General features: G+C 53.9%; 2 protein-coding genes across 3 annotated transcripts in view; both read left to right on the top strand.

Moving 5' to 3' along the window:
• The window catches only part of LOC127569115 (tyrosine-protein kinase ITK/TSK-like), a 58,751-nt gene extending 47,947 nt beyond the window's left edge, over window positions 1–10,804 (top strand). The window contains exon 17 of the mRNA XM_052013475.1: window positions 7,601–10,804. Within this exon, the coding sequence (XP_051869435.1) occupies window positions 7,601–7,675 (75 nt within the window). The 3' untranslated portion in view covers window positions 7,676–10,804. The remainder of the gene's footprint in view (window positions 1–7,600) is intronic.
• A 1,044-nt stretch (window positions 10,805–11,848) lies between these two features.
• The window catches only part of cyfip2 (cytoplasmic FMR1 interacting protein 2), a 65,423-nt gene continuing 63,284 nt past the window's right edge, over window positions 11,849–13,987 (top strand). Inside the window, exon 1 of one of the 2 annotated variants that reach the window (XM_052013465.1) lies at window positions 11,849–11,994. The gene's annotated coding sequence lies outside the window, so the exon portion shown is untranslated. The remainder of the gene's footprint in view (window positions 11,995–13,987) is intronic. The other variant, XM_052013464.1, reaches the window with a different exon arrangement.

Here is a 13,987-nt window from a genome sequence, read left to right as displayed (position 1 = left end):
CTCCCACACCATCACTGATATGTCAGCCCTCGGCCTCCTCCACTGCCAGGAGAATTCCAAGCGCAAACTGGAGGAACAGCACCTCATTTCCCGTCTTGGAACCTCGCAGCCTAATGGCATGAACGTTGAATTCTCCCACTTTGTGACCCCCCCCCGCCCCCCCACAGACCCCCCAACTGTGCCTCTTTTCTTCCTTTTCCCAGCCTCTCTCTTTTTTCTACCCACTTTTTACCTCCTCACCTGTGCCCCGTCCCCCAGGGGATCTGCTCTCCCCTCCTCCCCCACACCTGCCCATCACTGTCTCTTACCTGCATCTACCTGTCACCACCCTGTGCCCACCCCACCTCCCCTCTCCTGTCCACCCATCACTGCTCTGCTTTCCCCTCCTATATATTGGGCTTCCCCTTTTCTTATCTTCAGTCCTGTAGAAGGTTCCTGACCCGAGATGTTGACCACCTGCTTTTCTCCACGGATGCTGCCTGGCCTGCTGAGTTCCTGCAGCATCATGGTGTTTCTCATCTAGATTCCAGCATCTGCGGCCCTTTGTTTCTCCAGTAGTTGGTGGAACTGCTCAGCAGGTCAGGCAGCAGGCATGGAGAGAGATCCAGAGTTGTTTCGGCTCGAGGACCATTCCTCAGTGCTTTCACCTTTCATCACCCATTCCACTGCAGGTCATCGACCCAGGACAAAGCTCTGTGTCTGTCCGCACGGATGCTGCCCGACCGCTGAGGATTTCCAGCAGCTGCAGTTCCACACCTCCCGCCACCGGGGGCGCCGCAGACCGGTCCTCCCGCCGCCGGCGGGCACTATGGTCCCCTCCCTCCCACCACTGGGACACTGCGGTCCCCTCTGCCCCCACACCCTCCCTCCCACCACTGGGACACTGCGGTCCCCTCTGCCCCCACACCCTCCCTCCCACCACTGGGACACTGCGGTCCCCTCTGCCCCCACACCCTCCCTCCCACCACTGGGACACTGCGGTCCCCTCTGCCCCCACACCCTCCCTCCCACCACTGGGACACTGCGGTCCCCTCTGCCCCCACACCCTCCCTCCCACCACTGGGACACTGCGGTCCCCTCTGCCCCCACACCCTCCCTCCCACCACTGGGACACTGCGGTCCCCTCTGCCCCCACACCCTCCCTCCCACCACTGGGACACTGCGGTCCCCTCTGCCCCCACACCCTCCCTCCCACCACTGGGACACTGCGGTCCCCTCTGCCCCCCCACCCTCCCTCCCACCACTGGGACACTGCGGTCCCCTCTGCCCCCACACCCTCCCTCCCACCACTGGGACACTGCGGTCCCCTCTGCCCCCACACCCTCCCTCCCACCACTGGGACACAGCGGTCCCCTCTGCCCCCACACCCTCCCTCCCACCACTGGCGCTGTTACCTCACTCTGGAGAATGTTCTCCCAGTTAGAAGGAGGTTTAATGGTTTGAGATGTGAGGACGGAGTCACGTTGTGGTCACTATGTGGGGGGCCGGAGTCATGTTGTGGACACTCTGCAGGGGGACGGAGTTACGTGGTCACTGCGGGGGGCCAGAGTGACGTTGTGGTCACTGCGGGAGGACGGAGTCACGTTGTGGACACTCTGCGGGGGGACGGAGTCACGTTGTGGACACTCTGCGGGGGGACGGAGTCACATTGTGGTCACTCTGCAGCCTCAGGAGGTTGCTAACCTCAGCCCTGGTCAGCAGGGGCCAATCCACTCGAACCCAGAATCTTTGAGTTGAAGAGGGAACGAACAAAAGCAGCAGAGTGTCAGGTCAATGACCAGGTGAACAGATCCATGGAGGTGAAGCCTTCCATTCCCCTCGGCAGTTACAGTGTCCCCAGTGTCAGACAGCATGGAAACAGGCCCTTCAGCCCAACTCGTCCATGATGACTGTGTTGCCCAGCGAGCTGGTCCCATCTGCCCATGTCTGGCTCATAGCCCTCTAAACCTCTAGCGGTTAGCATAACACTATTACAGCGCAAGTGACCCAGGTTCAAATCCGGCCGCTGTCTGTAAGGAGTTTGTACGTTCTCCCTGTGTCTGCGTGGGTTTCCTCCGGGTGCTCTGATTTCCTCCCACATTCCAAAGACGTACGGGTTAGGAAGTTGCGGGCGTGCTATGTTGGCTCTGGAAGCGTGACGACACTTGTGGGCTGCCCCCAGAACACTCTACGCAAAAGATGCATTTCACTGTGTGTTTCAATGTACAAGTGACTAATAAAGATATCTTATCTTTATTGAGAGTCTGGAGCAGCAGCTGGATGACCTTCGGTTGGTTAGGGAGAGCGAGCAGGAGATAGACAGGAGTTATAAAGATTATGTAGACAGCACCTCAGTGGCAGTCCCCCTCAAAAACCGATATCTCATTTTAGATTCGGTTGGAGAGGATGACTTCATAGAGGAAGACCTCAGCAGCCAGGACCTTGGCACCGTGTCTGATACTGTGGTCCAGCAGAGGAAGAGACATGCAGTGGTCCAGCAGAGGAAGAGACATGCAGTGGTTATTGGGGATTCGATAGTAAGGGGTACGGATAGCAGATTCTGCGATAGCGATAATGAGTCTCGGATGGTGTGTTGCCTCCCTGGTGCCAGGGTACGGGATATCACAGACCGTGTCGAGAATATTCTGAGGGGGGAGGGTGAGCAGCCAGAAATCTTGGTACATGTAGGTACCAATGATGTAGGTAGGAAAAGAGAAGAGGTCCTGAAGGAGGAATACAAGGCATTAGGGAGAAGGTTGAAAAGTAGGACCTCAAGGGTAGTAATCTCAGGACTACTACCCGTGTCGCGTATCAATGACAGGAAGAATAGAAAGCTCTGGCAGTTAAATGCGTGGCTGAGTGACTGGTGCAAGGGGCAGGGCTTCAGATTCTTGGATACCTGGGACCTTTTTTGGGGGAGGCAAGACCTATTTGCTAAGGATGGGTTGCATCTAAACTCCAAAGGGTCCAATATCCTGGCGGGAATGTTTAATTTAGTTGTAGGGGAGGGTTTAAACTGATCTGGCAGGGGGATGGTAACCAGGATGCTAGGTTACAAGATGCTAAGGTGAGGGAGAAAGTGTATAGAAACGAATCCATTGAGGATGGCAAGAATGACAGGCAGGTGATAAGTCAGGATAATTTACTGAATAATAGAAGTACAACAAATCCGGATGTTAGGATACAGAATGTTAGGATCGGGGATGAGGATGTTCGGATACCGAATGTTAGGATAGGGGATGAGGTCTACACGAACATGTCTAAGATAGTAGGTAGCGAAGATAGTAAGAAGGATGGACAGGTAGAAAGTCAGGATAATCTGCTGATCAATAGAGGTACAATAAAATCAATAGCAGATACCAGTCTAAACATACTATATTTAAATGCACGTAGCATCAGGAATAAAGTAGATGACCTAGTGGCACAACTACAGGTTAATAAATATGACATCGTTGCAATCACTGAGTCGTGGCTTCATGATGGATGTGATTGGGAACTGAATGTCAAGGGGTATACAGTATATAGGAAGGATAGGAGGGTAGGCAGAGGGGGAGGTGTGGCCATGATGGTTAGTAGCGATATAAAATCAATAGAAAGGAAGGACATTGGGTCAGAGGAGGTGGAATCCTTATGGGTGGAGCTGAGAAATAGCAAGGGTAAAAGAACAATAATAGCAGTCATATATAGGCCCCCGAACAGCAGTCAGGAAGTGGACCATAAGTTGCAGATTGAGATAGAAAAAGCATGTCAGAGTGACAATGTGAAGATAATTATGGGGGATTTTAACATGAAGGTGGACTGGGAAATGCAGCAAGGCGGTAGTACTCAGGAGAGTGAGTTTGTGGAATGTCTAAGGGATGTTTTTCTGGAGCAACTTATTGAGGAGCCCACCAGGGGATCGGCTGTTTTGGATTGGGTGCTGTGTAGTGAACCCGAGGTGATTAGGGAACTAAAGGTGAAGGAACCACTGGGAACAAGTGATCACAATATGATTGAGTTTAGTTTCAAGTTTGAGAAGGAGAAGCTGATAACTGGTGTATCGATATTTCAGTGGAATAAGGGAAATTACAAAGGTATGAGAGATGAGTTGGCCCAAATTGATTGGAGGAGTAAGTTAGCTGGAGGGACGGCAGAGGAAAAATGGAAGAAATTTCTACAGGAAATAAGGACAATGCAGGACAGATATATTCCAAGAAAAAAGAAGGTTTTGAATGGAAAAAAGGCACAGATGTGGATAACGAGGGAGGTGAAGGATAAAATAAAAGCAAAAGGGGCGGCGTACAAAGTAGCAAAAATTAGTGGGAAAACAGAAGATTGGAACGATTTTAAAAATCTGCAGAGAGAAACTAAGAAGGTCATTAGGAAAGCAAAGATGAGTTACGAAAGGAAGCTGGCGGACAACATTCGGAAGGATTCTAAGAGTTTTTTTAAATACATAAGGAATAAAAGAGAGACACGGGTTGACATAGGACCAATTGATAACGGTGCAGGAGGTATTATAATGGATGATAGTGAGATGGCAAGGGAATTGAATGAATATTTTGCATCGGTCTTCACCGTGGAGGACATAAGCAATGTGCCCATTAGTCAGGAGTCTCACGAATTGGAGCTGAGTTCAATTGAGATTAATAGGGAGAAGGTGCTTGGAAAACTAAAGGGGCTTAAGGCTGATAAGTCTCCCGGACCGGATGAGGTGCATCCCCGGGTTCTGAAGGAGGTGGCTGTGGAGATAGCGGAGGCGTTGGCGATTATTTTTCAGGAATCGATAGATTCTGGCATGGTTCCGGAGGACTGGAGGGTAGCGAATGTAGTTCCGTTATATAAGAAAGGTGGGAGGCAGCACAAAGGCAATTACAGACCTATTAGTCTGACGTCAGTGGTGGGAAAATTATTGGAGTCTATCCTCAAGGAGGAGGTTACCGAATACCTAGAGGCGCAAGGCAAGATAGGACCTAGTCAACATGGTTTTGTGAAGGGGAGGTCCTGTCTGACCAACCTATTGGAGTTTTTTGAAGAAATCACAGGTAGGGTGGATAAGGGAGAGGCGGTAGATGTTGTGTATTTAGACTTTCAAAAGGCCTTTGATAAGGTGCCTCACAAGATACTGATTAATAAGATGAGAGGTCATGGAATTATGGGCAGGGTAGCAAAATGGGTGGAGAATTGGCTGGTTGGCAGGAAGCAAAGGGTGGAAATAAAAGGATCTCGTTCTGGTTGGTTACCGGTTACTAGTGGTGTGCCGCAAGGGTCGGTGTTGGGGCCTCTCCTTTTTACCTTGTACATCAATGATTTGGATGATGGAATAAATGGTTGTGTGGCTAAGTTTGCGGATGACACCAAGATAAGTGGAGGAGTAGGGAGCATAGAGGAAATAGAAAGAATGCAGAGGGACCTAGACAGTTTAGGAGAATGGGCAAGAAAATGGCAGATGAGATTCAATGTTGAGAAATGTGCAGTTGTACACTTTGGAAGTAGAAATAAGCGGGTAGATTATTATCTAGAAGGAGAGAAGATTGATAGTGCGGTAGTACAAAGGGACTTGGGGGTACTTATACAAGATACCTTAAAAGTTAACCACCAGGTTGGATCGGTGGTTAAGAAAGCGAATGCTATGTTGGCATTCATCTCGAGAGGTATAGTGTATAAAAGTAAGGAAGTGTTGATGAGGCTCTACGGGGCGCTAGTGAGGCCTCATTTGGAATACTGTGTGCAGTTTTGGGCCCCGCATCTTAGGAAGGATGTGCTGACGTTGGAGAGGGTTCAGAGGAGATTTACGAGAATGATTCCAGGAATGAAAGGGCTTAAGTATGATGAGCGTTTGTCGGCTCTTGGACTGTACTCGCTGGAGTACAGAAGGATGAGAGGGGACCTCGTAGCGACATTTAAAATGTTGACAGGTAAGGATAGAGTAGATGTGGCTAGGCTGTTTCCCTTGGTGGGCGTGTCCAGGACCAGAGGGCACAATCTTAGAATTAGAGGGTACAGTTTCAAGACAGAGATGAGGAGAAGTTTCTTTACCCAGAGGGTGGTGAAATTGTGGAACTCCTTGCCACGCACAGCAGTGGAGGCCAGATCAGTGGGGGTGTTCAAGGAGGAGATAGACAGATATCTAAATAGTCAGGGTATCAAGGGATATGGGGATAAGGCTGGCAAATGGGATTAGAATAGTTTTTTTTTTCTCTCTCTTTTTTTCCCACCCCATTTCTTTTTCCCTTTTCCTTGGAGCAGACTCGATGGGCCGAATGGCCTGCTTCTGCTCCCTTATCTTGTGATCTTGTGATCTTATTCTTATCCATGTACTTATCTAGGTGGCTTTTAAATGTTGCTAATGTGCCCGCTTCAACCACTATTTCCGGCAGCTCATTCCAAACATGTACCACCCTTTGTGTGAAGAAGCTGCCCCTGATGTGCCTTTTAAATCTCTCGCCTCTGATCCTAAACCCATGCCCTCTTGTTTTTAGCTCCCCCTCCCTGGGAAACAGACTGTGCTTTCACCCTGTCTATGCCCCACATGATCTTATACACCTCTATCAGGTCACCCTTCAATCTGCTACGTTCCAGGGAATAAAGTCCTCGTCTACACAACCTCTCCTTGTAACTCAGGCCCCCGAGTCCGGGCAACATCCTGGTAAATCTCTTCTGCACTCTTTCTGGTTTAATAACATCTTTCCGATAGCAGGGCAACTGGAACTGTACACGGTGCCCCAAGTGCGGTCTCACCAACGTCTTATATAACTTCATCATAACTTCCCACTTCCTGTACTCAGTGCCCTGACTGATGAAGGCCAGCGTGCTAAATGCCTTCTTCACCACCCTGTCTACCTGTGATGCCACTTCCAGTGAACTATACTCTTGCACTCCTAGGTCCCTCTGTTCCATTACACTCCCCGGGGCTCTTCCATTCACTGTATAAGTCCTACCCTGGTCTGATCTCCAAACATTCAATACCTCACCTTTATCTGGACTGAAAGCCATTTGCCAATCCTCAGCCCACAGACCCAGTGATCAACATCCCCTGTAATTTTTCACAACCTCCAACACTGTCTCACCACCTGTTTTATTGTCGCCCACAGACGGGACAGTGCCGTGACGGCACTGCCAGTGGCAGACAGTGGACGGTGCAGTGACAGCACCCACACTGTGAATCTCACAGTTCTCTCGGACGTAGGAGGCCCTTCAGCCCACAGATTCGTTACTGACCATCAAGCTTCTGTCTACACTAATTCTATATTTTATTCTCCCCACATCTCCACCAACTCTCCCCAGATTCTACCCCTCACCCACACACCAGGGACAATCTACTGACCCGCACGTCGTTGGGATGTGGGTGGGAACTGGAGCACCCGGGGGAAACCCATGCGGTCAAAGGGAGAACGTGCAGACTCCACGCAGACAGCACCGGAGGTGGGGATCGAACCCAGGTCTCTGGAGCTGTAAGGCAGCAGCACTACCCGCCGCACCACCGTGCCCCCACTGGTGGGCTGAGGGTTGTGTGGTCACTGTGCCCAAGTGTAGATGCTGGTGTGTGACATAACGTTATTCCCTCAGTCTCTCCTGGGCACTGCTTGTTCAGCGATTGTGGTTTCACAGTCACGGTGTTGTTCTCCCTTCCTTCACTCAGAGACCCGAGGACAGGCCTTCGTTTTATGAACTCCTCAATGAAATAAGCGAGCTTTCTGAATCGGAGGACCCATAAACGGACAGTGGAGATGGTTCGCCTTGGAATGGACCGTCTGGCACACAGGAACACTCCGAATACCGGGCAACAGTTATTAAATATTTATTTATTACTTATTAAAGTAATTTTGACTTGGTGAATGCACTCCTGTGGAGGTAGAACCCTCGGGAGTTCTTGGGCACAATATGGGCAATGGCCATTGGTATTTGAAGTAGGAATCCCGTTTGTTACCAACACTGACTGGCACTGAGGCCAACTCCAGACCCAGGCAACAGAAGCACACAGTGTGTGGACAAGCCTTCTCCTTCACCCCCTGCCAGTCCACCCACCACCTTCCCTGCTCAACATGTCTCACCGTCAATCTCTCTCCCATATTCACCGCTCCCACACAAACCTGTTCATCCTGACCTTTGTAACTAACTCTGATTCTCAGCTTTGCTGGAGGTAGTTCCATGTCCTGCTGCCCTGTGTGAGGAGCTGATCCTTCTCAGTGCCCTTCCAGGCTGCCCAAGTCTCTCCCCCCTTGGCTCTATCACCACCGAATCACTCTTCACTCTTTGCCATTGGGCAAATGGGAAGCTTAGGAATGGGGGAGGCCATTTTGTGCCTCAAATCTCTCAGCTGTTCAATGGGATCAGGGAAGAGGTGTGATCCTAGTTCCTTGCTCCATATTCAGCACCAACCCAGGTCTGTCCATCTGAGTCACGACTTCTCCACACGAGCCCAGGTGTTACCATCTGCTGGGGAGGAGTGGTCTGGTTTCTCAACACTGTGTAAGAGCTCAACCATTTTGATTGGAGATTAAGTTGCAAAACATTAGATAAAAAGAAAGCAACAAGTGCAAGACTCTGAATCAATTGACAGCCACATGGAGTGGAAATGAGAATCGGCCATTTCTGGCCTTGTGCCTGCGCTCTGCCCTCTGTCCCTGACCTTCGACTCTCTTGTGATGACCACACAGGAAGTGTTCACACTTCGAGTAAATAAAGTAAACAAGCACGTAGATCGGGTGGTGAGGACGGTGTACGGCATGCGTGCCTGCATCAATCAGGGCATTGACTACAAGAGTCAGGAAGCCACGTTGCAGCTTTATAAAACTTTGTTTAGGCCACATCTGGAGTATTGTGGGCAGTGCTAGTCGCCCCATTACAGGAGGGATGTGGGGAGGGGGCAGGAGAGGTTCACCAGGACGCTGCATGGATTAGAGGGCATGAGCTGTAAGGAGAGGTTGGACAAACTTGGTTTGTTTTCTCTGGAGCGGCGGAGGCTGAGGGGAGACCTGATAGAGGTTTATAAAATTATGAGAGGCAGAGATCGGGTAGATAATCATAGTCTCTTTTCTGGGCTAGAAATATCAAATACTAGAGGGCAGAGCTTTGAGGTGATGGGGGAAAGGTTTAAGGAGATGTGCAGGGCAAGTTTTTTTTACAGAGAGAGTGGTGGGTGCCCGGAACATGCTGCCAGGGGTGGTGGTGGAAGCAGATACAATAGTGGTGTTTAAGAGGCTTTTAGACAGACACAAGAACGTGCAGGGAATGGAAACATATGGATCACATGCAGGCAGTGAGAAATTTTGTTTAATTTGGCATCAGGGTCAGTACAGATATTGTGGGCCGAAGGGCCTGTTCCTGCGCTGTACTGTTCTATGTAGCTGAGCTCCCTGAGATGAACTGAGTCACCATGCAGTGAACACCCCATCATTCTCCTGTGAATTTGGGAAACTTTTTTGGGTGAACAAAATCTAATTCAGATTTTTTAAACTAGATTATTTTTCAATTTCTGTAACTCTTGGACATCAGAGACCTGGTTTAAATCCAGCGGAGAGCTGACTCCTCTGCACCAGTCCCACCTCAATGGTCAAACTGATCAGAAGAAACAAGTGTGTTTCGACAGCTGCTGCGGAGAGATCAGGAGCTATTTAAGGCGGTTGTCATGGGATTCAGTAGACTGACTGACACTGAGCAGCTCTGCATTAAGTCCTGATGTGACTCCGCTCTCTGCATGGAGTGACCCAGAGCTCAAGGTCACAGACATGGCTTCCGGTCACAGGAAAACGGGGATCAAAGCCTGAAAATCCCAGCACCCCAAGGTCGTACCCCAGAGCGGTCCCTGAGGCCGTTCCCCAGAGCAGATCCTGAGGCCGTACCCCAAAGCAGACCCCGGCACCCCGAGGCCATTCCCCAGCGCAGACCCCGCAGCAAGGTTAACATTTACATTTCTACAGCACAATGGGAGATCCGGAAACACTTTGCAACCAAGTACTTGGTGAAATACAGGAAATTGCGATTTTATTTCCTTTATCAGGGCAGTACGTTGACACAGCAGGTAGTGCTGCTGCCTCACAGCTCCACAGACCCAGGTTGGATCCTGACCTCAGGCGCTGTTCGTGCGGAGTTTGCACGTTCTCCCTGTGACTGTGTGGGTTTCCCCCGGGTGCTCCGGTTTCCTCCCACATCCCAATGATGTGTGGATCGGTGGGTTAATTGGCCACTGTAACTTGCCCCCAGTGTGTGGGTGAGGGGTGGAGTGTGAGAGAGAGAGAATAGGTCATGGGAATAAGTGTGGGTTTGGGAGAGATGGGATTGATCTGAGAGTTGACCAATTTGCAGGAGAATAAAAGATGAGAGTAAATAGATATCTGGGAAGAGAAGAAGCTGGTGGGATCTCAGAGATTGAGCTAGGGGCTTCCAGAGGTAGTCTCCACGGATCTGGACTTGTGGGAATGTGATTTGGGGAATGTGGATAGAGCCAGTGGGGCTGGGAAACAGCACAACACGGCTCGGGAAGGGAAACCACGGATGAGGAGGCAACGTACGGTGAAGTCAGTGGCAGTTGCAGGAACAATCTCTGATCAAATCAGTGGACAGACTCGTGGAGGCATTTGGTGCTGATGTTACAAATCAATCCAGTATTGAAACTGAACCGATCAGTGACGTGTGGATTGAAGCCGATCAAACAAGGGCTAAACTCGTCGTGACTAAACTAAAAAAAGGGATGGAAAGTCTACACTGGTGTGATGTCTCTGTGGTGATCAACCTTCGAACAGACAGAGCCCTGTATATCTAGGACATAGAGAGAGAGAGAGGAAGCCCCATGTCTGGGACGAGGAGATCAGACCTGGGCAGTTCAACATTGTGCATCTAGTCAGTCACCTGGTACGGGCAATATCCTAATTAATGTTTTAGTCATTGCTTTAGAAGTCCTCTGTTATCAATGAGAAAACTTGTACATTAAGTGATAAATAAAGAATGTTTGAGTATGCAATGTGTACTCTGCCTCACACGCTCTGCCCGAGAGTCACCACAGGACATGGGTAACATCATCTTCCAGATGTCTGACTGTAGTAACTACCGAGGGGTCTCCCTGCTGTCTGACATGGGGACCACCATCACCAGGGTCCTGCTCAGCTGCCTCCTCCCTTGAAGCAATGCTCGCCAATTCTGTCCAGCCAGAGGCACAAGCAACAAGATTTTCTCCGCACCTTGTCCGTGACCATCACCCCCACAAAACCCTTCAACCTTCAGCGGGGGGGGGGGGGGTAATCCAAGAACCCTTCACAATTTTTTCCAGAAATTAATTTCCCTTCTTGCTGTGCTGTCCTGTGGGAAACATCATGGAGCTTCTCAAACCCTTGAAGATGGAACATTCCTGCTGGGAGCTCCTTAAATGACATTGGACAGGTACATGGATAGGAAAAGTTTAGAGGAATATGGGCCAAACGTGGAAAAATGGGACTATCTTAGACGGGAATCTTGGTCGGTGTGGACCAGTTGGGTCAAAGGGCCTGTTTCTGTGTGACTCCAGACCCTCCTCCAGAGGTACCCAGTGCCTTCACTGGGACAACAGAGCAGACACCTCCGACCCCGCCCAACTCTGGAGGACACTGAGGGCCCTCACTGGCCTCCGCTGTCACCTCAGAAGCCAGAGGGAGGAGGTGGGTCATCACCCCGAGGGGCTGCCTCAGAAGGAGATGTCAACCCACCGGCACAGCAAGATCCAAAGGACAGTCATCTCTTTGGGTGAAAGGACAAACCCCGGTGGCACAGTCCTCACCTCTGATTGGTGGTGCTTCCCCCCTGCCCCGCCCCCTGCGGCGCTCCCTCAGCCCCGCCCCTCCCTCGCTGCGGCGCTCCCTCAGCCCCGCCCCTCCCTCGCTGCGGCGCTCCCTCACTGCCACCTCCCCCCACGCTGCGGCGCTCCCTCACTGCCGCCCCCCCCTCGCTGCGGCGCTCCCTCACTGCCGCGGGGATCTCCGGGCTGGGTGCCGGCTCGGGGGGAGGCGGAGCGGGGCGGCCATCTTTGGCTTTGTGTGGGAGCGGCGGGTCTGCGGGACGGAGGTGAGTCCGCACCGGGATCCGGATCCGCACCGGGACCCGCACCGCATCCCATCCCATCCGCACCGGGACCGGGACCCGCACCGCATCCCATCCCATCCGCACCGGGACCGGGACCCGCACCGCATCCCATCCCATCCGCACCGGGACCCGGATCCGGACCCGCACCGCATCCCATCCCATCCCATCCGCACCGGGATCCGGATCCGCACCGGGACCCGCACCGCATCCCATCCCATCCGCACCGGGACCGGGACCCGCACCGCATCCCATCCCATCCGCACCGGGACCGGGACCCGCACCGCATCCCATCCCATCCGCACCGGGACCGGGACCCGCACCGCATCCCATCCCATCCGCACCGGGACCCGGATCCGGACCCGCACCGCATCCCATCCCATCCCATCCGCACCGGGATCCGGATCCGCACCGGGACCGGGACTCGCACGCGATCCGCATCCGCACACCTTCCGCAGCCGGATCCGCGATCCGCCTCCCATCCGGACCGGTCCAGCGCCGCATCCGATCAGCACCGGTATCTGCTGCCCATCCGCACACCGTCCGCAACAGCAGCGCCGGGCTCCGCATCCGCGCCCGGGACCGGGACCCGCAACCGGCGGCCCAGTGATTTACGCAGTCGCTGCGGCTCCGCATCGGCGGGGAAACCGGGAGATGCGGCAGCTCCGGTGCCGCAAACACCCCCCCACCCCCGCACTCCCTCCCCTCCTCCACCCCCCCCCCCGCACTCCCTCCCCCTCCTCCACCCCCCCCCGCACTCCCTCCCCCTCCTCCACCCCCCCCCGCACTCCCTCCCCCTCCTCCACCCCCCCCCGCACTCCCTCCCCCTCCTCCACCCCCCCGCACTCCTTCCCCCTCCTCCACCCCCCCCCGCACTCCCTCCCCCTCCTCCACCCCCCCCCCGCACTCCCTCCCCCTCCTCCACCCCCCCCGCACTCCCTCCCCCTCCTCCACCCCCCCCCGCACTCCCTCCCCCTCCTCCACCCCCCCGCACTTCCCTCCCCCTCCTCCACCCCCCCCGCACTCCCTCCCCTCCTCCACCCCCCCCGCACTCCCTCCCCCTCCTCCACCCCCCCGCACTCCATCCCCTCCTCCACCCCCCACGCACTCCCTCCCCTCCTCCACCCCCACGCACTCCCTCCCCCTCCTCCACCCCCCCGCACTCCCTCCCCCTCCTCCACCCCCCACGCACTCCCTCCCCCTCCTCCACCCCCCCCGCACTCCCTCCCCCTCTTCCACCCCCCCCGCACTCCCTCCCCCTCCTCCACCCCCCCCGCACTCCCTCCCCCTCCTCCACCCCCCCGCACTCCCCTCCCCCTCCTCCACCCCCCCCGCACTCCCTCCCCCTCTTCCACCCCCCCCCCCGCAGTCCCCCCCTCCTCCACACCCCCGCAGTCCCCCCCCCGCACTCCTCCCCTCCTCCACCCCCCCTGCAGTTCCCCCCTCCGCACTCCCCCCCCCCGCATCCCCCCTCCACCTCCGTCACCACTTCCATCATTTGCTTCATCCTCACCTCGCCCCCCCCCCCCCCCCCCCGAAGAGCCAGCTGCTAGAAACCTGCAAGGGAGAACATCTGGACCCTCAGTTAGAGGGGGTCACAGAGATGGGGAGGGGTGTGGGGGATGGAGGGGGTTAAGAGGGAAGGGTGCGGGGGCCGGAGGGGGTTACACAGATGGGGAGGGAGGGAGGGGGTCACAGAGGGAGGGGTGTTGGGGCCAGAGGGGGTCACAGAGACGGGGCAAGGCTACAGGAAGTTTTGGAAACAAGTGTCAGGCGTGTGTGGTGAATCGAGCAGCAGAGAGGTGAAAGGGGAAGTGTTGAGTTGTGTTTTCCCAAAATAACCCCACGCTGTGTTATTTCTGTTCATTAAACACTGAATGATTCTCCTCGTAACTCTGCATCAGACCAGCGGGGCAGTCAGTAGTGACCATCCCGTCCCCAACGGTCAGTCCCTCCACTGACCGATTCCCTGCTGGGC

This window comes from Pristis pectinata, chromosome 4 (genome assembly GCF_009764475.1).
Source record: "Pristis pectinata isolate sPriPec2 chromosome 4, sPriPec2.1.pri, whole genome shotgun sequence".
Classification (NCBI taxonomy): Eukaryota; Metazoa; Chordata; class Chondrichthyes; order Rhinopristiformes; family Pristidae; genus Pristis; species Pristis pectinata.
Note: the sequence above shows the minus strand (reverse complement) of the source record. Positions and strands in the feature narration are given on the sequence as shown.